The 24304-nt window shown below is 45.7% G+C and overlaps 1 protein-coding gene across 2 annotated transcripts in view; it reads right to left on the bottom strand.

The window, feature by feature from the left end:
- Window positions 1-14432: 14432 nt before the first annotated feature.
- The window catches only part of LOC139539072 (collagen alpha-1(XI) chain-like), an 84957-nt gene continuing 75085 nt past the window's right edge, over window positions 14433-24304 (bottom strand). For both annotated transcript variants that reach the window (XM_071341837.1, XM_071341926.1), the window contains 10 exons: window positions 24205-24304; window positions 23883-23936; window positions 23500-23715; window positions 23351-23386; window positions 22846-22899; window positions 22301-22619; window positions 20393-20505; window positions 19887-19955; window positions 17081-17314; window positions 14433-16653 (listed from right to left, as the gene is read on the bottom strand). The exon at window positions 24205-24304 is cut by the window's right edge and continues 8 nt beyond it. In XM_071341837.1, the coding sequence (XP_071197938.1) occupies window positions 16507-16653; window positions 17081-17314; window positions 19887-19955; window positions 20393-20505; window positions 22301-22619; window positions 22846-22899; window positions 23351-23386; window positions 23500-23715; window positions 23883-23936; window positions 24205-24304 (1342 nt within the window). In that variant the 3' untranslated portion in view covers window positions 14433-16506. The remainder of the gene's footprint in view (window positions 16654-17080; window positions 17315-19886; window positions 19956-20392; window positions 20506-22300; window positions 22620-22845; window positions 22900-23350; window positions 23387-23499; window positions 23716-23882; window positions 23937-24204) is intronic.

The following is a 24304-nucleotide window of genomic DNA, read 5'->3' as shown; positions in this document are numbered from 1 at the left end:
TGTTTTTGTTTAATTGGATGAAAAGATGATGCATAATGCAGTAGGAGAGAAACATGTAGGAACCAAAGTCCATGTCGCCCACGGCAACAGAAACCAGCATCTATTTGTTGTTGACATTTTTCTCCCCTGTTTTTTTCTGCTCCATTGAAACAGCAGTAGCTTCATGGTTTGTCATGTATCTGAAGCTTTTTCCTCTCCCAGCTCAGAGCAGAGTTCCTGCGCATGACAGTGTGTTTCTCACCCAGCGCATGCATGCATACCCTTCTCTGTGTGTGTGTGTGTGTGTGTGTGTGTGTGTGTGTGTGTGTGTGTGTGTGTGTGTGTGTGTGTGTGTGTGTGTGTGTGTGTGTGTGTGTGTGTGTGTGTGTGTGTGTGTGTGTGTGTGTGTGTGTGTGTGTGTAGGATAAGGGTTAAGGAGCTGGTCCATATAATGTATGTCACCCACACACACACACACACAGCCTATACATAGGTATGAACATGAACCATTGATGCGAGGTCACATAAGTGGCCTTGGTAATGCTAGGTGAAGGAGTGAGTCTTACATTGTCTGCTACTATATAGAGCACACAGTACCAAGAACACTGAGTTCCTGCTTCTAACGTACACTCTCTCAGTACTCCGTCTCTCAGGATTCTCCTTCTCTCAGCCATTTGGACTGAAACCCTCTAGCAGCAGCTACCTTTCAGGTTGGTTCCTCCCAGCATGTCTCCTCTTCTCATTCTCTCATTCTACACTGCAGTTCCGTGCACCGTGCCAGTTACATTGCAGGGGGCCTATAGAGAGAGCGAGAGAGGAGAGGGGAGGGAGTAGAGAGAGGGAGCGACAGACTGGGAGGATAAGGAATGTTTTTTACATAATGAAGCAGATAGAAGCGATTACAGCAGCTTAGCCGCGGAGCAGTGAACTGCTGCACATTCAGCCTCATTATGAAGTTAAATACTTCAAACTGTCACTGACGGCTTACTTACGCTCCTCCCGGAACAATCGATTTACAGCTTTACATCGCCACCATCCACAAACCTGCTCCTAAACACAGACATTACTGAATAAGAAGAGAACACAATGCCTTTGCTCCTTCGGTCTACCCCTCTCCCTCCTCTCCAGCCCTGGAGCTAAAATGCTGGTGATTACAGTATCAAAATGTCCCTCCTCTCCAGCCCTGGAGCTAAAACGCTGGTGATTACAGTAACAAAATGTCCCTTGTCTCCAGCCCTGGAGCTAAAACGCTGGTGATTACAGTATCAAAATGTCCCTTGTCTCCAGCCCTGGAGCTAAAACGCTGGTGATTACAGTATCAAAATGTCCCTCCTCTCCAGCCCTGGAGCTAAAACGCTGGTGATTACAGTAACAAAATGTCCCTTGTCTCCAGCCCTGGAGCTAAAACGCTGGTGATTACAGTAACAAAATGTCCCTCCTCTCCAGCCCTGGAGCTAAAACGCTGATGATTACAGTAACAAAATGTCCCTCGTCTCCAGCCCTGGAGCTAAAACGCTGGTGATTACAGTAACAAAATGTCCCTCGTCTCCAGCCCTGGAGCTAAAACGCTGGTGATTACAGTATCAAAATGTCCCTGGTCTCCAGCCCTGGAGCTAAAACGCTGATGATTACAGTAACAAAATGTCCCTCGTCTCCAGCCCTGGAGCTAAAACGCTGGTGATTACAGTATCAAAATGTCTCTCCTCTCCAGCCCTGGAGCTAAAACGCTGATGATTACAGTAACAAAATGTCCCTCGTCTCCAGCCCTGGAGCTAAAACGCTGGTGATTACAGTATCAAAATGTTCCTGGTCTCCAGCCCTGGAGCTAAAACGCTGATGATTACAGTAACAAAATGTCCCTCGTCTCCAGCCCTGGAGCTAAAACGCTGGTGATTACAGTAACAAAATGTGCCTCCCCTGTTGGAAGCCAGGAGAGGAACACTGGCCACACAACTGAGAGTGACCCAGAGTCTTACAGTGTCTTTAACCTCTCCCTGCAGCCCCTCGTGGGTGTGTGCCCTCTGTGGGTCTCCTATCTCTGCCCTGGCCTCTGAAGTGTTGTCCCAGTCTGCAGGTGCTCCAGAGCCTGCCTGGCTGCATCCACACAGGGAGCAGCTAGACCACAGAGTGTGGAGTGTGGACTCAGCACTTCTCAGGAGTTACTGTCTGAGGCCATGCACCAGGGCTTTTATTCTTCAGCCTACTTTTGCATTATTGAATCAGGGCCCTTCTCCAAACCTGCGACTGGACAGCTCTGGCCCAGAGGCTACATGCAGATTTGATTAATCAATATATTGCAATGCAACTGTGTGGAAAGGAGAGGGAGCAGCAAGGGACATTATTGTGATTGGAACAGATACAATGGAGCCGCTTCACTCGCTTCCTTATCTGCCTTTACACACTTCTCTCTTGATTATGTTCACACACACACACACATTATATTATATGGACTAGCTCCTTAACCCTTATCCTACACACACACACACACACACACACACACACACACACACACACGCACTCGCACTCGCACACGCACACGCACACTCACACGCACACGCACTCGCACGCTCACGCTCACGCTCACGCACACGCTCACGCACACGCACACGCACACGCACTCGCACACGCACACGCACACGCACACGCACACGCACACTCACACTCACACTCACACGCACACTCACACTCACACTCACACTCACACACGCCATTCACAAATAATAATTAGGTGAGTGCTTATATTTGTCCTGTTTCACACATGTAAAAGTGTGGTATCTCCCGGGTGGCGCAGTGGTCTAGGGCACTGCATCGCAGTGCTAGCTGCGCCACCAGAGTCTCTGGGTTCGCGCCCAGGCTGGGCTGGGTTCGCGCCCAGGCTCTGTCGCAGCCGGCCGCAACCGGGAGATCCGTGGGGCGACGCACAATTGGCATAGCGTCGTCCGGGTTAGGGAGGGTTTGGCCGGTAGGGAGGGTTTGGCCGGTAGGGATATCCTTGTCTCAGTATGTTAAAAAAAAAAATAATAATAATAATAAAATGTATGCACTCTACTGTAAGTCGCTCTGGATAAGAGCGTCTGCTAAATGACTAAAATGTAAATGTAAATGTGTGAATTATACACATGAAATGGAAATGTGTTTTTTGCATATCCCAACTCCCCCTGAGACAGAGAGTGGGGTCATGGCCAGGGTCAGCCATTATCAAAGTTGACCCTGAAGCAATTAAAGTTAAGCACCTTGATCAAGGGCACATGGACAGATTTTCCCCCTTGTCGGCTTGGGGATTCGAACCAGCAACCCTTGAGCAAGGAATTTAACCCCCAACAACAACTGCTCCCCAGTCGCAAATCACATGGATGCTGATTAAGGCAGCCCCCGCACCTCTCTGATTCAGAGGGAGGGGTTGGGTTAAATGTGGAAGACACATTTCGGTTGCATGCATTCAGTTGTGCAACTGACTAGGTATCCCCTTTTCCCTTTATTACTGGTCCAACATGCTAACCGCTAGGCTACCTGCCATGGCTGTAAATGCAGGTCCACGCTGGTACACACACAAACTTGCACCAACGCATGCACACACACACACACACACACACACACACACACACACACAACTCCCTCCCCTTAAGGCCTTCATTAGATAAAAGGAGAACAGTTCTTTCCAGAGCTGCAGTGCAATTATTCTGTGTAGTCAGGCATGTCTCTGTGTGACAAAGCAAATTGCTTTTTCAGTTTGCTGTTCCTGATACAGATACGGCTTTGAGAATCGGAGAGGAAGAGCCGCGCCAGTGCTCCTAACGCCGCAAGAGATACCAGGAGCCCTCATTTAGCCCCAGTGTGTGTGCTCAGCTGTTTGTTGAGTGATGGTGGCCATGCATGTGTGCCTGTGAATGTGGATTGGCAGGCAAATGTGTGTTTGTGTGTGCATTTGTATTCTGTATGGTGTGAATGTTGACGTGCTACAGTACATTATGGCTTGTGATTCTCCAACTGAGGGCACACAGTACAGCACTTGTTTAAGCACATTATCACTGTATAGAAGGATGTGTAGACACCAAACATAACGGGTTAGTGACAGGATAAGACTGGCTTAATTCAGAAATAATAGTCACGTTGAAGAAAATACGTAGGTCGGGGGGTTTAGACTGGTTGCACATCTGTTTGTATTTCAGCCAACTCCTCCCCATTCAACATTCATTGCTCCAATTGCAACGGGCTCTTTCTCATGGCTGGCAGATGATTATCCTTCCCTTCATGTCAGGGTGACTGAGAGAGCTGTTCATGGCCACTGACTCAGTATTTATCTTATCTTCCTGCTCCGTACACTCAGAGACCAATCAATACACTGGGACCAAGAGACACAGGGGGACGAGAGAGAGAGCGAGAGAGGAAGACGGAGGAGAAATCCTCTATGGCGAATGAGCAGAGCAGAGCACAAGGACAGAGAGGAACATGGGATTTATTTGTGCTCTCCTGTCAGGCTGCGTCGGCCACACACGGCACGAGGGAGAGTAATGGCCATGCTATGGTAATAGGAAAGGAAGGCTGGGGAATCTGAAGGGTTTAAATGGACCACATGGAGGAATTTTGTAATGATTATTGGTTTTGTAAGCCATTGATTTAGTCATATGGATTAGTCAGGGATAATGTTTTTTGTTGAGGATTGGGTTTCAGCTAAATGATGGTCTGTGAAAGAGTAGGACATGTTTACCATTGGGATTGCACATGGGTTTTCTCCACACTCAAATTCTCATTTCTTTTCTATGTTTGAAATGTCTTCGGGACTTTGCAATCACGCATTTACACTAATGGTTATTTGCAATATGGGTTATATGGGTTGGGGTCTTTAAAAAGCAGAGCCACACAGGAGTGATGTATGAATTATCCTGGCCATGAGTGAGTTCCTTGAGTGAGTTATTGATTTGGAGCGGCTAGCCCACCAGGCAGAGGATCCGGGGGAGGCCTGGAGCACTGGTACATAACCAGACCAGCAGCACAGGAATCGCCTGGGCACACCGTCGCCATGGAGACCTGTTGTTGTCATGCCGACACGCTTGATAGAATGCAGCGAGAGAGAAAGGGAGGGAGAGAGAGAGAGCGAAAGAGGGAGATTCAGTCAGAAAACTTTTTTCCATTGTTTACTCAATGGAGTGCCTGCGGGTTCAAATCCCTTTTGAAAACCGGTTGCCACAGAGACAAATGGTGGAGTGGTCAGGAGAAGTGCTACTATTCACGCATTGGGCCGTATCAGGATGAAAGTGATAAAACGACTGAGTGAAATGCTGTGTGCGACGAGGGAGATGGAGGTCTGGGTTGACATTGGAGCTAGGACTAGCTGTGCGTGTGTAGAGGATGTATGGGAGAGTAAGAGGGAAGAGCGAGAGACAGACATAGAGGGAGACAGAGAGAGAGAGAAACAGAAGGAGAGATATGGGAAATAGGAAAAGATAGGGGGAAAGATAGAAAATAGAAAGAGAGAGAAAGGTAGATAGAGAAAAAGAGAGAGATTGAGTGTTGTCCTGGCCTGTGGAAGGCAGTGACCACTTTAATTATCCTCTATTTTCTTCAAACATGCTGGAGTCTTTGTGAGTCTGTCTCCTGGGACACACCTCCCTCCACATTTCCTCTGGGATTCAATTCCACTTCATCCCTCTCTGTCTTTTACATATAAAACACTTTCTTCAATTATTCCTCTGATGTTCGTATCTGTATTATTTGACTGCCGGGCCTATTCAGAGTGACTGCTCATCTCGCCCCAGCTCTGTGTGACTAGAATCAATCCCAGCCTCATTGCAGGAGAGCCACTTTCTCTCTCTCTCTTTCACAGTGTGTGTTCACATGTGAGTGTATATGTGTGTGTGTGTGTGTGTGTGTGTGTGTGTGTGTGTGTGTATGTGTGTGTGTGTGTACGATTGGAGAAGATGTGAGATATGGAGATCTGGTGATTCACAGTGTGTGCCGCACGTACTCTATCTGTTAATGGTCATGAGTATGTGTGTTTGTGAGTGTTTGTAGGAGGCAGACATCAAGGCAGAGAATGCTGTGTAGTAATGAAGGTATGCCTGTCCCTGGTTCTGCTCTCCCCTGGGTGGGAGAGGGACAGACAGCACGCTTTATTAGAGATCAAATGGGCCTTTAATTACATGGTGGATGCCTCTGCTTCTACATCGATTACAAACAAAAGGTGCATTCCATCAGAGTCTGTTAACCTCTTGACGCTAGGAGTCATATATATATATTTTTTTTAAAGAACGTTCCCAAGGTAAACAGACTATTTCTCAGGTCCAGATCGTAGAATATGCATAGAATTTACAGATTATGTTTGTTAAAAACAACCTGAGGATTGATTATAAAAAACATTTGACATGTTTCTACGACCATTACGGATACTTTTTGGAATTTGTCAAACGGAACAAGGCTTTGGTTTTCTGAACATAACGCGCAACCCAAATGGCGTTTTTTTGTTATAAAAGTAATATTTATCGAACAAAAATAACATTTATTGTGTAACTGGGAGTCTCGTGAGTGAAAGCATCCGAAGATTATCTAAGGTAAGCGATTAATTGTATTGCTTTTCTGACTTTCGTGACCATGCTAATTTGGGGCTAGCTGTAGCATTGATTGCTACACTCACAAAAGCTTGGATTTCTTTCGCTGTAAAGTATATTTTCAAAATCTGACACGATAGGTGGATTAACAACAAGCTAAGCTGTGTTTTGGTATATTTCGCTTGTGATTGCATGATTATAAATATTTTTTGTAATATTTTTGCATTTGGCGCCCTGCAATTCTAGCGGTTGTTTAGGAAAATGATCCCGTAAAAGGGATCCGTAGCGCAGAGAAGTTAACCAGAGAAGAGACACTGCTCTCTGAAGGCATGGTCCCCTAGCAGCCAGCTCACTAACTTGGTATTCTTAGCAGGGGAATGTGGAATGGTTTCCAGGCATACCCTTACCTATTGCAATGAGAGTTTTATTAAGAATTTACAGCTGGCATGATAGGCCGTTCCATATTCAATGAGGGGGCTGCCCCGGTGGGCGGGGGGGGGGGGAGTGGGAACACAGGTGTGGTTCTACCTGGGATGTTGAGCAGGCCCAGGGGATGCAGATGAAGGGACTATGGACAGGTGTGTGTGTCTGTGTGCTCCTTCAGTCTGCTAGCTGACAGTCTCGCGGTTAATGAGCAGCTGTTGAACATCACTATTCATGAGACCTGTCAGTCACCCCTCCTCTCCTCACTTCTCTTTTCCTCTCCTCACGTCTCCTCACTTCTCCTATCCTCACCTCTCCTCTCTCACAGGGCCAGCCAGCACCTGAAATCCCCAGTTTCTCACTAACTCTCCAGCATCTCACCAAGCAGCTCAAACACTACGGACGACAACCAGAGAACACACCCAACACACCCTTCAGCCAAGTACTTACTCAACACCCCAGTATGCCAGACCCAGGTTGTAGTTTATTCAGCTAGCAGAGCCATCAGCGATTCCACATGAACATCCTCACAGCACTTTCATCTGTTGAAGGAACAGACACATGGGAGTAGAGGGTGTCTGACGTCCCTGTGGGATTAATGGACCACTGTTTCTGACAGTGTGTGTGTGTGTGTGTGTGTGTGTGTGTGTGTGTGTGTGTGTGTGTGTGTGTGTGTGTGTGTGTGTGTGTGTGTGTGTGTGTGTGTGTGTGTGTGTGTGTGTGTGTGTGTGTGTGTGTGTGTGTGTGCACTACCTCTTCATATGTATGTATATATGTTTTTAGAATATGTGTATGTATAGTGTGTCTGTGTATAATGTCTTTACTGCTACTATGTACATACATGTAGTGTATGTGAAACATGGATCTGGGTAATAAGACGGGAGTTAGTGGTGCAGAGTATATTCCTACAGCAGATTCAGATAAACTATACCGCTCTACTTCTTAGGTTGGAGCTGAATTATTGAAAAGCAGCTGAGGGAAACAAATGAACACATCAATTCACAACCGCAGGCCTACACTTACAACCCCAGAGTAAACCAGTCCCTATCTAGTACACAAACAAACCAGAATAACAATACATACAGGACACTGGAGTTTTTCTATTTATCAGAATAAACATTTTGATTAAACCACTGCGGCACTTACTGTACTGTTCAAATGACAAACAGCCCGGTGCTGTCTGACTGACAGCATTCATTATTACCTTCAGCCGCCTGCTATCTCTAGCTATGTTTTTCATCTATAGCAGTAAAACACCAGCCAGGCTCTCAGCAGCCCAGGATCTTTTAACCCAGCTCCATACCCACTGACAGGAGGCTAGGGCTGCGTCCCAAATAGCACCCTGTTCCCTATTTAGCGTACTATTTTTGACCAGGGCTCTCATCAAAGGTAGTGCACTTTAAAGGGAATAGGGCGACATTTTGTACTCTGCCTAGGTGAGGCTCACAGCAGTCAGACAGAGAGAAGGACAGTCCTGTTCTGCTCACACAAAGGTTCTGCTTCCTCTGCAGTTCACATCTAGTCGGCAGCGAGGCCAGCTAAGATTTATGAAATGTGTCCAGGGCGTTCATGCAATGCTGCCATGTTGGATTCATCCTGACAGAATATCAACCATGTCAGCGTTTGTCGAGCAGCCGATACTACAGGACAGGGTGCATTGATCATCCTGAGAGAGAGTTGGGAGAGAAGGAGAGAGGGAGAGAGACAGGTGGGTAGAGGAGGGTAAGGCGGAGAGGGGGAGAGAGAGTGATGATGGAAAGAGAAGGGTGAAGAATGAAGAGAGGGGGCAGAGGAGAGAGAGAGAGAGGTAGAAAGGAGGATCCTACTACATTCCGTTCCACAGAGGAAAGGAGTCACGCAGGCTCATATACTGTAGGAGCCGAATGGAAAGGATTACTTCCCCTGACTCAACACTCAAGTGGACTACGACCCCACTATACACTCATCATTATAACATTCAATCTGCCCTTCTCTCACTTCTCTCCTTCCCTGCCGCCAATGATTTATGTGCAAATCATATTTATTGAACAGTGGAGTCTTTCATGGACAATGGAGTCTCTCTAACACACACACACCAATCCCCCGTGACCGATTCTGACAATTTGTTCCAGCTCCTGATACAAGTGTGGTTTGTTCATTACAGTGTATTAATATGTTTCTCCTTTATGAACAGGCTGTGTCCACACTTAAATTGGCCTGAGTGATTCTCCCATCACTCTCCCTGGTTAGTAATAATATGAGTCTGCTGATTACCTCGGCTGTGCGTGGAGGGAGCGAAGCGCTGCTGGGACGACTGACGCTGTCCTACGCACTGAGGACTAAACTAAGTGAGAATGACACAGTGGAGACGGGCGGTGAGAGTTGAAACAGGAGACAGGCGGGCATGAGGGGGGCGGTGGAAGGAGTGATGCAGCAAGGAGGACAAAGGGCGGGAGCCGGTTGGGAGGGGATAGTGGAGGGAGCCAAGGCTGTGTCTGGTCTCTCTTCTGTCTCCCAGATAATCATCTGACACTCTTTCAGACAGCCACAGGACCCAGGCCTCTCTCTCCCCGCTACTCACCGCTCTACAGACGCCTCTGCCAAGGGAATAATTATATTTCCCTCCCTCCCTCTCCTCCCACCTTCCCTTCAATTCTTTACTAATGTTAGCTTTGTCGATAACCACTTTTGATGGGAAAAGAGAATCTGCGGAAATAATCTCCCCTCTTGCGAAGACAAAGAAGCTGTGGAAGGGTGTCGGCAGGAGGAGAAACGCTCACATGCACGCTAATGAGTGCACGTTTGTTCACTCAGTCACATTCTCACATGCATACATACACACGTGTTGGATACCTACATTTACATTTGAACAGACTCTCTTATCCAGAGTGACTGACAGTTATTGCGTTCATCTTAAGATAACTAGGTGGGACAACCACATTATCTCAGTCACAGTAAGTAGATTCAGTCATAGTAAGTACATTTTTCCTCTAAGTAGCTATCAGCCAAGTCAGAGCTAGTTCATAAAGGAGTGGCAAGAGACCAGAGGTGGCAGAACGGAGTTATGGGGTGGGGTGTAGGATTTGAGCAAAGCCTGAAGATAGGGAGGGGCAGTTCCTCTTGCTGCTCTGTAGGCAAGCACCATGGTCTTGTAGTGGATGCGAAGCCAGTGGAGTGTGCGGAGGAGTGGGGTGGTATGGGAGAGCTTGGGAAGGTTGAACACCAGGCGGGCTGCAGGGTTCTGGATAAATTGCAGGGGTTTGATGGCACAAGCGGGGAGATCAACCGACAGTGAGTTGCAGTAGTCCAGACGGGAGATGACAAGTGCCTGGATTAGGACCTGTGCCGCTTCCTGTGTGAGGTAGGGTCGTACTCTACGAATGTTGTAGAGCATGAACCTGCAGGAGCGGGTCACTGCTTTGATGTTTGCAGAATACGACAGGGTCTTGTCCAGTGTCACACCAAGGTTCTTTACACTCTGGGAGGGTGACACTGTGGAGTTGTCAACCGTGATGGAGAGGTCTTGGAGCGGGCAGGCCTTCCCCGGGAGGAAGAGCAGCTCCGTCTTGTCGAGGTTGAGCTTGAGGTGGTGGGCTGACATCCAAGTTGAGATATCTGCCAGGCACGCAGAGATGGGTGTCGCCACCTGGGTGTCAGAAGGGGGGAAGGAGAAAAGTAGTCGAGTCTCATCCGCATAGCAATGATAGGAGAGACCATGTGAGGATATGATGGAGCCAATGATACAGAGAGAAGAAGAGAGGGCCTAGATCCGAGCCCTAGGGGACACCAGTAGTGAGAGTACGTGGTGCAGACAGTGACAACATGGAATTCAAATGAGGAGGTGGACAGGTGAGGGAGAAAAGAGAAAATCTCCACTTAGGAGAAATGAGTAGCCCTGTGCCACCCCCCGTGATGACCAGATGCTCTCGGACTATGAGAAAACACATACTCAGATTAAGAGAGAGCAGCTGTAGTAGCAGTGTTCTCTGGGGTGATCCATGTCTCTCTATCAGGGCCAAAATGTCTACCGACTGAAGGGCAGCATAGGCTGAGATGAACTCTGTGTTCTTGGCCGCAGATCGGCAGTTCCAAACGCTGCTGGAGACCAGGAATTCCACATGGGTTGTTCGCGCAGGGTACACTAAATTAGAAGGGTTTCACTATATTAGAAGGGTTGCAGCCAAGGGGTGGTGAGTGTCTGTAAAGCCTATAAAAAATAAAATAAAAAGCCTACAGGGAGAGGAGCAAACAGGTATACAAACACAAACGTAGTTGCCAAATGAGATCATATGGAAATAACTAGGTAAGATATTCAAGTCAGAGATTGTTGTGGAGCCTTCCTCTCGTTTCTTCCTTAAATAACTCCACAGAACAACTCGGCAGAACCGTCTTAGTTTTGACTACGAGACCGCCCCTGACATGACCGCCGTTTACAGCTGCCACTGAGAAAACAGGGGAGACTGAAGTACTAACACTAATTGCTAATTGCCTAGGAGAGGAGAAACCACTCCCCCTCCAATACAGCCACTGATTACGAAAACAACAACAATCCCAAATTGCCCTGCCCCTTAATCCTGGTCGATGTGTCAACAATCAGCTGCCAGTTATGAGCATTCAGCAGTTCACACACCAAGTAGGACACTGGGAAGACAGGCAGCACTTAAAGTAGATGGACCTCTCTGTCGCAGCCGGCCGCGACCGGGGGGTCCGTGGGGCGACGCACAATTGGCCTAGCGTCGTCCGGGTTAGGGAGGGTTTGGCCGGTAGGGATATCCTTGTCTCATCGCGCTCCAGCGACTCCTGTGGCGGGCCGGGCGCAGTGCACGCTAACCAAGGGGGGCGGGTGCACGGTGTTTCCTCCGACACATTGGTGCGGCTGGCTTCCGGGTTGGAGGCGCGCTGTGTTAAGAAGCAGTGCGGCTTGGTTGGGTTGTGCTTCGGAGGACGCATGACTTTCGACCTTCGTCTCTCCCGAGCCCGTACGGGAGTTGTAGCGATGAGACAAGATAGTAATTACTAGCGATTGGATACCACGAAAATTAGGGAGAAAAGGGGGTAAAATTTAAAAAAAAATAATAATAAAAATTAAAAAAAATAAAAGTAGATGGACCTAGCCAGCAAAAAGACAGTACTAGACACCAGATAAAGACAACATTTATAATTATCTCTCCTGGAGATATCAGGAGTCCTCTAGATATAGACCTACAGCTTGCATATAAATATACAGAAAGTCATACATGAGTAGATATGTATCGCAAAACGTAGTGCTTTCACAAGAAACCAATCAATCCATATATTCACACATCGCTGATGCGGCTAAATAATGTTTACAGTTATGGATTGTGACACAACAGAAAGATGTAGTGGCATCGGTAGAGCTGTTACAGCCAGGAGTCTACGGGAGATGTAGATATCTCTGTGTTCACTCTCTCATGAATCTAAATGCCTGTTTAATATGTTCCTCTCTCACACTGACTTGGTGACATGTTCAGCCCAGTTACAATCAACGTCACTGAGACGCATAGGAGAGGAAACCTGGGGGCTGGGAAAGAGAGGAGAGAGAGAGAGGAAAGAGCGGGAGAAAGAAAGATGGTTAAAGGGAGTGAGGGAGAAAGAGAAGTCGAGCTACAGAGTTCTGAGACTAGTGAGAGATGGAGAGAGAACGAAAGAGATTAATGAAAGAATATGTTGTTACTGTGGCACTGAAACAAATTCTCCATGTGCTATAGGGACTGGAGAATTAGTCTACTCCAGGACCTAAATACAGGAGGAGAAACATGGCTCATCAACCCTGCACTAAACGCTAAACGCGATTTACAGTGTAGAACAGATCCAGATTAATACAAAGCCTAAAGATCACAGCATATCAGATCTATACGTAGATATAGGTCAGTATCGCGCTTACAGATCGCAGGACAGCAAAGCGAGCCCAGAGATCAGAGGGTATCAGACCAAAATAGTCCTACACAGATACAGGAGATAAAGAGATACAGTACAGGAGATACTATCTTACTATCTTCTCTGCTCAACAAAGCAACATGGACAATGGGTTGGGGAGAATAGAGGACCTCAGAGATACAAAGACCCAACGGCAACACCAGATTCAACAGCATAGTGATTCATTCTACTCAGATTCAACAGCATAGTGATTCATTCTACTCAGATTCAACAGCATAGTGATTCATTCTACTCAGATTCAACAGCATAGTGATTAAGTCTACCCAGATCCTACAGCATAGTGATTCATTCTTCCCAGATTCAACAGCACAGTGATTCATTCTACCCAGATCCTACAGCATAATGATGAATTATTCCCAGATTCAACAGCATAGTGATTCATTCTACCCAGATCCTACAGCATAGTGATTCATTCTACTCAGATTCAACAGCATAGTGATTCATTCTACCAAGATCCTATAGCATAGTGATTCATTCTACCCAGATCCTACAGCATAGTGATCCATTCTACCCAGATCCTACAGTATAGTGTGTGCTTTGCTCGAGAGAGAGAGAGAGAGAGAGAGAGAGAGAGAGAGAGAGAGAGAGAGAGAGAGAGAGAGAGAGAGAGAGAGAGAGAGAGAGAGAGAAAGTATATTAGCCTATCGATGGTCATGATGTACTTTGCTTGATCATTATTCTGAGGAAGCAGCTAGGCCTGACCTTTCCCAGCCAGGAGCTTACACTGTGGTTAAAATTCAATTGAGTTGAAGAGAGCAGAAAGGAGAGAAATGTACTGTAACCTTTATTCTGCATTGACGTTAACCTTGAGGACTAGTCCCCGTAGGGGACTGGTGGACTTGCTCTTTGGTTATGTGATAGAACGTGTGTGTGTGTGTGTGTGTGTGTGTGTGTGTGTGTGTGTGTGTGTGTGTGTGTGTGTGTGTGTGTGTGTGTGTGTGTGTGAGAAAGAGAGAGAGAGAGACAGCATGTATTATGTCTGAATAAAAGTGAAAGAGGAGAGCCAGCAAGAGGAAGATTTGACAGTGTGTTTTTGTCACATAACCAGCCATCCAGACAGTGTCATAGCAAGAGCCAACAATATGGCAGTGTCTGTTCTGTGTATCTTCCTTTCTGCCCTCTCTCCCTCTCTATCCCTCTCTCCCTCTCTATCCCTCTCTCTCTCACACACACACACACACACACACACACACACACACACACACACACACACACACACACACACACTGGACAGTTCTGGGCAAATCTCAATGGCTGTGTTCCTTATCCAGAACTGTTTCATTACCGCTCTCCTCCCTCCCTGGCTAGCGTCTCTCCTCTGTTTCCCTCTGGAGGAATGAAACACCAGCTAATTGAAATAAATGAACTGGGAATCCAATCAGAGTTGATTACATCTGCTGTGGTGGGATGTTGATTGCGGGCTCATTGAGTGAATGTTGCAGAACTAGGCGGTAATGAAGAGACTTGTTTGTCTATTACACTGAGTGGTGAGAGGCCGATACAAACAACTCTCTCTCTCTCTCTTTCTCTCTCAGATACAGCCCAGTCTTTTTAAAATAGTTTTTTTTTATTCGCTTATCACTTTTCACAAACACATTTTCATTCAGGCAACAGATTATTAATCATACTCAAGTTCTTAGAATAACTGTACAGTATATAAAATGAGTAGGACAGATACTATACACAGGGTGTGGCAGGACGGAGCGGGGAATTTTACTGTACTGAATTGTTTAAATACTAAAAGACAGTGTGAGGAGGAGTAAGCTGATAAGCTGCCTGTACTGTTTATGTATACAGGCTGGGAGACCAGCCTGCAGGTTGTTGGAGAAATGTTGTAGAGATGTAAAGGCACTACGTTGTAACAACAGCTGTCTTGGGAGTTTTAACCCTTAAGGGGAAAACGTGGAACTTACCCCTGACCTACCTCTGGTACTGTAACCTGCCTACCATACAGCAGGTTAGAGTGTGTGTACTGTAGTGTCCAGTCCTACAGTACGATATGATACTCCCTGGCTCAGAGAGCATTCCTTACCCATCAAGCACGGCTTTTACAGGACCAATAACTGGCACCTTTTCTCCCTCCTCCTGCCTCAAGACACACAACAACACAAACGTAGTTGACACAAAACAAAACAAAATTCTTTAGCACCACACATCATAACAAAATACATAATAAAAATGAATACACATATAAAACAAATAAACAAATACATGACTGAGGTGGAGAACAGGACAGTGGATAATAATGGTACTTTTAAAAAGATGAAAACAACGACATGTGAAATGCTCCTTGATGTAACAGACAAACGGAGGACTGGAGAAAACACTGTTAATATCCTCTTCAAGAACAACATGCTCTGAAAGTCATTCTCGGGCTGAAACAGCTCCAGCTCAACCATTAAGGCCTGGAATATAGCATGCTTGTTTTCCGTAATAAAATGGACGCCAAACTGACACAAATAGGAAATGAAAACATGGAATGCCGGAAAGTCATATTATCAACAGGCGTGCAGAGTAAACCAGTCCAATAAGGAAAGCAGCCTTCTCCATTCAATGAACCATTGGGCTCAATAGACTACTAGTAAAATGGTATTGTGTGCACTTCTCAAGGTCATTCAGTGAGTCATCTGCAGTTGAAGGGTAAGCACTGAGCAAAGATATCATTTCTATTATACAGTATGTTCAACCTTCTAACTAACACAGGGAATGTTGACAGATGAAATAGACTAGTATGGAATTGACATGCTACCGATGTAGGATCTTTCATTTGAAATGTAAAACTTGTGTATTTGTAATTTTTACTTCGAAATTTCAGACTTGATTTTCCCTTATGAAAAATGTAGCAACTCCAACAAAAATGTCCATTCATTATAATCCACATAATAATTCACATTTCCTGTTGCTGCATGATTATTTTCCTGCTGTAGCAAACTGGCTCAAATTAAGATCCTACAACCGTAGATACTGCGGTACACCACCAGTTAACAAGAACTGATGTCCTTATACTGCAATATGATATTATCCTACTGCAATCCAGGCATGCTAATGAGTATGCCAGATAGTGTCTCCTGCTAATTCCACTCCACTCTCATCATAATCCCTCAGGTAGCAACTCATCTCATCTGCAGCCCAGGCCTGACAAAGACAGTGCCACTCAACTGACCCATACCACAGATGACAGGCTAACCCCATGCCTCAACATGGGAGAGATCTGCCTGTCTTTTTAAATTGGTTGTTGTCAAGTGGAACAAGAGACTACTTCTAGTGAATCTAATTACAGCACACTCAAAAGGTGAGCGATGAAAAGAATGACGATAAAGAAAAAAACACTACAAATTAAATATATCTAATTGGATGAATTCCCTTTGATAAATGTGCTTTGTTCCTCCTTGCCTTTGCTCCTCTACTCGCCATTGGTTGTTATTGTCACGGAAACAATGAAACCTCACGTCCCATTGGCTGTTTGAGAGTCTTATAACATATGCCAGAAACCCACCACATATACGGACATATAATAATAAATATTGCGTGTGGAAACAACAGTGAAGTTCAGTTTCTTTCATTGGTAAGTTGTTGTGCAGGTCAGTTCCGGTCATTCCTTGGTTGGTTGAGACAACGTTAGTTAACCGTTGTAACATACTGGTCCCACGTGGAAGCCAAACTTTTGGTTGCTGCTTCCAAAGTCTGAGGGGGCCACGTCTATGACTGGCAGCAGCTCTGCTCTGGGGGAGTCGATCTCCAGGACTGTCCGCTCCTGTCCCTTACGGAACTACACCAGAGACAAAGAAAAAGACAGCAGAGTTGAGGATTTACTGTGCCTGCTAACTTGCTAGATTTCATTCCAACTCCAATCCTATCTATACCATACTCAGATATCATATGATGAATTGATCGTGACCAGCTGCATGGCCTTATCGAATCAAACAGCAGCTGACAAAACATTGGTCAAAACATTAGCATTGGTCAAAACATTAGCATTGGTCAAAACATTAGCATTTGTCATTACATTAGCATTTGTCATTACATTAGCATTTGTCATAACATTAGCATTGGTCAAAACATTAGCATTTGTCATAACATTAGCATTTGTCATAACATTAGCATTTGTCATAACATTAGCATTGGTCAAAACATTAGCACCAATTACATTAATTCAGTCATTCATTCATTTTCCTTTGTCTCTGCATGGCACCTACCTGGCAGCCATCGTGTGTTGCCTGGATGAATGGGTTCTTGGCCTGGCTCATCTCCTCGTCGTTGCTGCCCCGGAAGCGTATGGCGTGTTGGTGGCTACGGGTGGTGCTGTCGAACCAGCCGGCAGAGTTCTGGCAGGAGTAGGTGAAGATCTGTCTGGCTGTGGCACTCAGCAGTTTCAGGAAGGTCAGCTGGACCACGTGGACCGGGTTCCCATCAGAGTCACTGTACTGTAACTGGACCAGAGACACACAGCATGTCAGAGTCATTGTACTGGAACTGTACCAGAGACACACAACATATCAGAGTCATTGTACTGGAACTGGACCAGAGACACACAACATATCAGAGTCATTGTACTGGAACTGGACCAGAGACACACAGCATGTCAGAGTCATTGTACTGGAACTGGACCAGAGACACACAACATATCAGAGTCATTGTACTGGAACTGGACCAGAGACACACAACATATCAGAGTCATTGTACTGGAACTGGACCAGAGACACACAGCATGTCAGAGTCATTGTACTGGAACTGGACCAGAGACACACAACATATCAGAGTCATTGTACTGGAACTGGACCAGAGACACACAACATATCAGAGTCATTGTACTGGAACTGGACCAGAGACACACAGCATGTCAGAGTCATTGTACTGGAACTGGACCAGAGACACACAACATATCAGAGTCATTGTACTGGAACTGGACCAGAGACACACAGCATATCAGAGTCATTGTACTGGAACTGGACCAGGGACACACAGCATATCAGAGTCATTGTACTGGAACTGGACCAGAGACACACAACATATCAGAGTCATTGTACTGGAACTGGACCAGGGACACACAACATATCAGAGTCATTGTACTGGAACTGGACCAGAGACACACAACATATCAGAGTCATTGTACTGGAACTGGACCAGAGACACACAACATATCAGAGTCATTGTACTGGAACTGGACCAGAGACACACAGCATATCAGAGTCATTGTACTGGAACTGGACCAGAGACACACAGCATATCAGAGTCATTGTACTGGAACTGGACCAGAGACACACAGCATATCAGAGTCATTGTACTGGAACTGGACCAGGGACACACAGCATGTCAGAGTCATTGTACTGGAACTGGACCAGGGACACACAGCATGTCAGAGTCACTGAATGAGAACTAGACCAGATATGAACCACATATTAATATAGACCACTTGAAGCAACCGGGCTCCCATCAGAGTCACTGCATGAGAACTGGACCAGAGGAAAGAAACAACTCTCAATGACCATTTCAGTCACATATCGAGTGTCCAAACCAAATAGCAGTACCAATGCATTGGTAGTAGAGCATCTGGTAAAGCACTATATACATCCAATCTATAATGGCTAGGGCCAGGAGTTTTCCATGACCAAATAACCTGGGCAGGAAAACCAAGCTGACAGAGTTAAGCTGGCACAAAACCAAGCTGACAGAGTTAATGCTGGCACAAAACCAAGCTGACAGAGTTAATGCTGGCACAAAACCAAGCTGACAGAGTTAATGCTGGCACAAAACCAAGCTGACAGAGTTAATGCTGGCACAAAACCAAGCTGACAGAGTTAATGCTGGCACAAAACCAAGCTGACAGAGTTAATGCTGGCACAAAACCAAGCTGACAGAGTTAATGCTGGCACAAAACCAAACTGACAGAGTTAACGCTGGCGACAGAGCACTGTATCCACCCTGGTGAACAGAGGAACGCTAGGACCAATTGTGTTGCCATGAACCTTTTCTCCCTGTTAGAAATCTCACAACCCGTGTTTCATTAATAATGTAACAGGAGAGGAGGGGACAAAGGTCACAGTAATTCACCTAGAGAGTCAATAAGAGAGTCAATAAGAGAGTCAATAAGAGAGTCAATAAGAGAGTCAATAAGAGAGTCAATAAGAGAGTCAATAAGAGAGTCAATAAGAGAGTCAATAAGAGAGTCAGAGAGTCAATAAGAGAGTCAGAGAGTCAATAAGAGAGTCAATAAGAGAGTCAGAGAGTCAATAAGAGAGTCAGAGAGTCAATAAGAGAGTCAGAGAGTCAATAAGAGAGTCAGAGAGTCAATAAGAGAGTCAGAGAGTCAATAAGAGAGTTAGAGAGTCAATAAGAGAGTTAGAGAGTCAATAAGAGAGTTAGAGAGTCAATAAGAGAGTTAGAGAGTCAGAGTCAGAGAGTTAGAGAGTCAGAGAGTCAGAGAGTCAGAGAGTCAGAGAGTCAGAGAGTCAGAGAGTCAGAGAGAGAGTGAGAGTGAGAGTGAGAGTGAGAGTGAGAGTGAGAGTGAGAGTGAGAGTGAGAGTGAGAGTGAGAGTGAGAGTGAGAGTGAGAGTGAGAGTGAGAGTGAGAGTGAGAGTGAGAGTGAGAGTGAGAGAGAGAGAGAGAGAGAGAGAGACAACGGCGTGGGTGTGAAAGAGTCAGTGAAAGGGATTGGACAGGGAGAGAAGTGATTATCTTTCTGTGTTAAGAGATGTCTGGTCAGGTGCACATGAAAGACCAGTGCTCAAAGCGCTGAATGCTCTTCAATGAGAGTCCACTGCTGCCAGTAGCTATGTGTGACTCACTCACTACTGCAGGCAGAAAACACAGGTATCATACATGGGCACATACATGAACACTCTATTGGACAGTAGGTTCAATCACGCACATGCTCACACTACATGCACATCTACTCAATTATACACATGATTATTATTCAAATGCACTCCCTTTAAATTAATATAATCTACCTGGTGTTTGGAAACATTTAAATGAATGGCAGCAGTTGAAAGTGGTCAGTACCTGTTTGCCTTTCCTGTATTGGCTGAACCAGCTTCCTGGCTTCTCTTTGTTCCAGGCTGCTAGCTTCACCTGTTCACAAGAATAGAGAAGGAAACAAGGAGTCTCTGTAACACAGGCTTCTGAGGATGTACAGATCTGGTATCTTAACTTGATCACTCTGTTGTTGCGGAGAATGTTCCTACACAGCAGGAAATATCAATTGTAGTGTATTAAAGGTTTTAAAAGGCTTCTAAAGTTTGTGATTTCCACTTTAAATTCATTTGCCATTATGAAATATGTAACAGAAAATCAACCCCTAAAAAAATGTCTATTAATTATAATCCACATAATAATTCACATATCCTATTGCTGCTGGATTATTTTCCTGCTGTGAAAAATAGGGTCAAATCAAGATAGTGCATCTGTAAGACACCATTGGGTCTGAGGCCAGTGAATATGTACTGTACACTACTACAATGTTCTAGTTAGGTTGATGTGAGCAGACATCAAGGTAGTTTGAGACTCACAGTTTCAATCCTCTTGTCAGGGTACAAACAGGTCTCTCCCTCAGCGGTGAAGTTACAGAAGACCTTGATGGAGTCCCTGTGACATCCCTGGTTGGGATCGATCCAGTAGTCACCTGGGACAGGTACGGAGACAGAGACAGCGGTGTCATTTCAATACGGGACAGCAGATCAGGCAAGTGAAAGGGGAAGCCATTAAATCATAGAGTATGTATGATGTAACAGGTAATTATACTGGCTATTGGAGGATTTGGTGGCTCATTTGCTCAGTCAAATACAGTGCCTATAGAAAGTCTACTCCTCCTTTGGATTTCTTCACATTCTATTGTGTTACAAAGTGGGATTCAAATAAATGTTGTTGTCATTGTTTGTCAACGATCTACACAAAATACTCTGTTATGTCAAAGTGAAAGAACAATTATTTATATATATTTTTAAGAATAATGAAAAAGAAAACACTAATATAACTTGATTAGATAAATATTCACCTCCCAGAATCAATACATGTTATAAACACATTTGGCAGCGGTTACAGCTGTTAGTCTTATTGGGTAAGTCTCAGAAAAGCTTTACACACCTGGATTGTGCAATATTTGCCCATTATTCTTTTCAAACTGCTTCAAGCTCTGTCAACTCTGTTGGGGATCATGGCTAGAAAGCAATTTTCAAGTGTTGCCATAGATTTTCAAGCAGACTTAACTCAAAACTATAACTTGGCCACTGTCTTCTTAGAAGCAACTCCAGTGTAGATTTGGCCTTGTGTTGTAGGTTATTGTTCTGCTGAAAGGTGAGTTGCTCTCCCAGTGTCTGGTGTAAAGCAGACTGAAGCAGGTTTTTCTCTAGGATTTTTCCTGTGCTTCATCCTGTTTCTTTTCATCCTGAAAAACTCCCCAGTCTTTGCCAATGTCAAGCATACCCATACCATGATGCAGCCACCACCATACTTGAAAATACGGAGGCAGTGACTCAGTAATGTGTTGTGTTGGATTTTCCTTAAACATAAGGCTTTGCCTTAAAGTGTATTCCTTTGCCGCGTTTTTTGCAGTATTACTTTAGTGCTTTGTTGCGTACATATGCATGTTTTGGAATATTTGTATTCTTCTTTTCACTCTGTCATTTAGGTCATTATTGTGAAGTTACTACAATGTTGTTGATCCATCTTCAGTCCATCTTCACAGCCATTGAACTCTGTAACTGTTTTAAAATCCCCAATGGCCTCATGGTGACATCCCTAAGCAGTTTCCTTCCTTTCCTGCAGCTCACTTCAGAAGACAGACTGTATTTTTCATGTGTCTGAGTGGTTTAATACATAATCCACAGCATAATTATTAACTTGATCATGCTTAAAGAGATATTCAATGTCTGATTTGTTATTGTTACCCATCTACCAATCACTGCCCTTCTTTATGAGGCGTTCGAAAAGCTCCCTGGTCTTTGTAGTTCAATCTGTGGCTGAAATGCAAAACTTGACTGAGGGACCTTACAGATGTTGTATGTATGGGGGACAGAGGAAGGGGTAGACATTATTTCACACGGTGAGTCCATATAACTTATTATGTGATTTGTTAAGTCAAATCTTACTTCTGAGCTAATTTAGGCTTGCCTGAACAAAGGAGCTGAATACTTACGCAACGACTATATTTTAGTTATAAAAAAATGATCAATTAGCAACAAAAAATATATCATTTTCTTTTCAATTTGACATTATTGAGTATTTTGTGTAGATCAATGACAAAAAAATACAATTAAATCTATTTCAATCCCACTTTGTAACGCAACAAAATGTGAAACAAATTCAAGGGGGTGCAGATTTTCTATAGGCACTGTACATGTTCACGTCAATAAGAGTGCCAATGCAGGGTGATGAAGGGAGATCTGTGTGATACGAGGGTGATGAGGTGATGTGCTGACCGTCTCTGTAGCCATGCTGGATCATCATGAGCTCCTTGCAGGTGCGGGCGGGGCTCTCAAAGGTCCCCAAGGGCTTCCTCATCAGCTCCACCTCTGTCTTCATGGAGGTGAGGGAGGCAAACACCTCCTCCATGCCCTCTGCCTCCTCCAGCATGGGCTGGTCTGCCTGCAGGAACACCTCCTGCTCCAGATCCATCTTCATCTCTACCTCCTCGTAGGGAGCTGCGCCTCCTTGCACCATCCTAGAGTGCCTCTTCCTCTTCCTCCGGCCCTCGTGGTCTCTGATAGGCAGCGGCTGGACCATGGTGGCAGGCGGACCCTGGAGGGAAGGAACACAAGTGGAAGACAGACGACAAGAAACAACAGTGACTGGGAGAGGCAGAATAAAAGAGAGAAAGATGGGGGGAAGGAGAGGCGTGGAGGTGTGGGTGGTTGAACAACAACAGGTGATAAGACGGAAATGAGGGGATGGAGAGAAACAGAAAGAGTAAGGTGGGGTGGATGAGAAGTGTGGAGGTGGGGAGGTGTGTGTGTGGAGGACTTACAGGGGGTCCGGGGGATCCGGCGGGGCCAGTGTCTCCTTGGGGTCCGATGGCGCCCTGAAGAAAAGAGTGGAACAAAATCCTGCATCAATCCTCCGGTCACCTGGAGCGATTCTCACACTGGTTTGCCAAATCCCTCTTTGATCCTGGCAGATATGGTTCAAGGGTTTATAGGATTATCCAGCTCTGTGCATCAGCAGTCTGTGGCCAAAGCCCCTGCTCTCTACATGACACACTAAGGTACTTTTCATAACATCACACCGCACCACTATGTCCTATTAAAATACACTGTATCCACAGGAACAACAAATCACTGTATGGGCTCACTTTTAAGGCCAAAATACATTTAAAAAGCACAATGTAGAAAATTAAGCTGAACGATGGTTCATTTGGCAAGGCGAGATAACGGCTTGTCTGGCAGCATATGCTCCTGGCAGCTGCTAGCTATAGGCTGGTGTGTAAGGAGAGGAATGACAATATGGAGATACAGTCAGATGACTGGACTCACCAGGTCTCCTTTGGATCCTCTCTCACCAACTGCACCCTAACAGGGGAAGAGAGGCCATTTTGAAATAGGAAAAGTCATATCAGAGTAAAGCAAAGCCAACTATGAAGAGCTGAGTGGTGTGGAGTGACTGAGGAGGAGGGGGCACTTACAGAAAGTCCTGGGGGTCCTGGGGGGCCGGTGGGGCCAGGGAGGCCACCCTTACCCCCGTCTCCTTTGGTTCCTTGTGTGCCCTGAATTCCGGGCAGGCCTCTGTCTCCCTTCTCTCCCAGCTCTCCTGGAGGTCCGATCAGACCGATCAGACCATCGTGACCCTTATCTCCCTTCCTGCCCGGGTCTCCTTTCAAACCTGGCAGTCCTGGGGGTCCCTGGGAACAACACAAGATCACATTTACACTACATGGGTGAAAAATTATAATTGACATATCACTGGAATTGACCGTATCAAGGCTACCTACCATATGTTATGTGAAAGAGGGGCAATAACAGTACAGTAGGTTGACATATGAACATGTAATATGCATGGGGATCTTACCATGGGTCCAGGGGGTCCCGTCTGGCCTGGGGGGCCGTTTAACCCTTGCTCACCCTGCAAATGAATACACAAATAGGGGTTAATCAATTAGTGAAGGGCCTCAGCAATGACTGGGGTTGCTGAAGGTCATATGACAACATGTCCCCAAGCCGTGTTGCTGGTTGTACTGAGATGCACCATGCATGTTGATAGTAAACCAATGACAGTTTATACTAAACTAATTAGGGAGACATGATGAGTGGAGCAGCAGAGCCACAGGCTACAGTAGAGGGAGATGTCTGTTTGAGTTAGAGTAAGGAGAGGAGAGGAAAGGGGGACTCACCCCGGGGCCTGGGATCCCTCGGAGGCCCTCTGGGCCAGGCTTCCCTGAATGTCCCTGGGGCCCCACTGGCCCTTTCTTCCCCACCAGACCCTCAACCCCA

This window comes from Salvelinus alpinus, chromosome 1 (assembly GCF_045679555.1).
Source record: "Salvelinus alpinus chromosome 1, SLU_Salpinus.1, whole genome shotgun sequence".
In the NCBI taxonomy this organism is placed as follows: Eukaryota; Metazoa; Chordata; class Actinopteri; order Salmoniformes; family Salmonidae; genus Salvelinus; species Salvelinus alpinus.
Note: the sequence above shows the minus strand (reverse complement) of the source record. Positions and strands in the feature narration are given on the sequence as shown.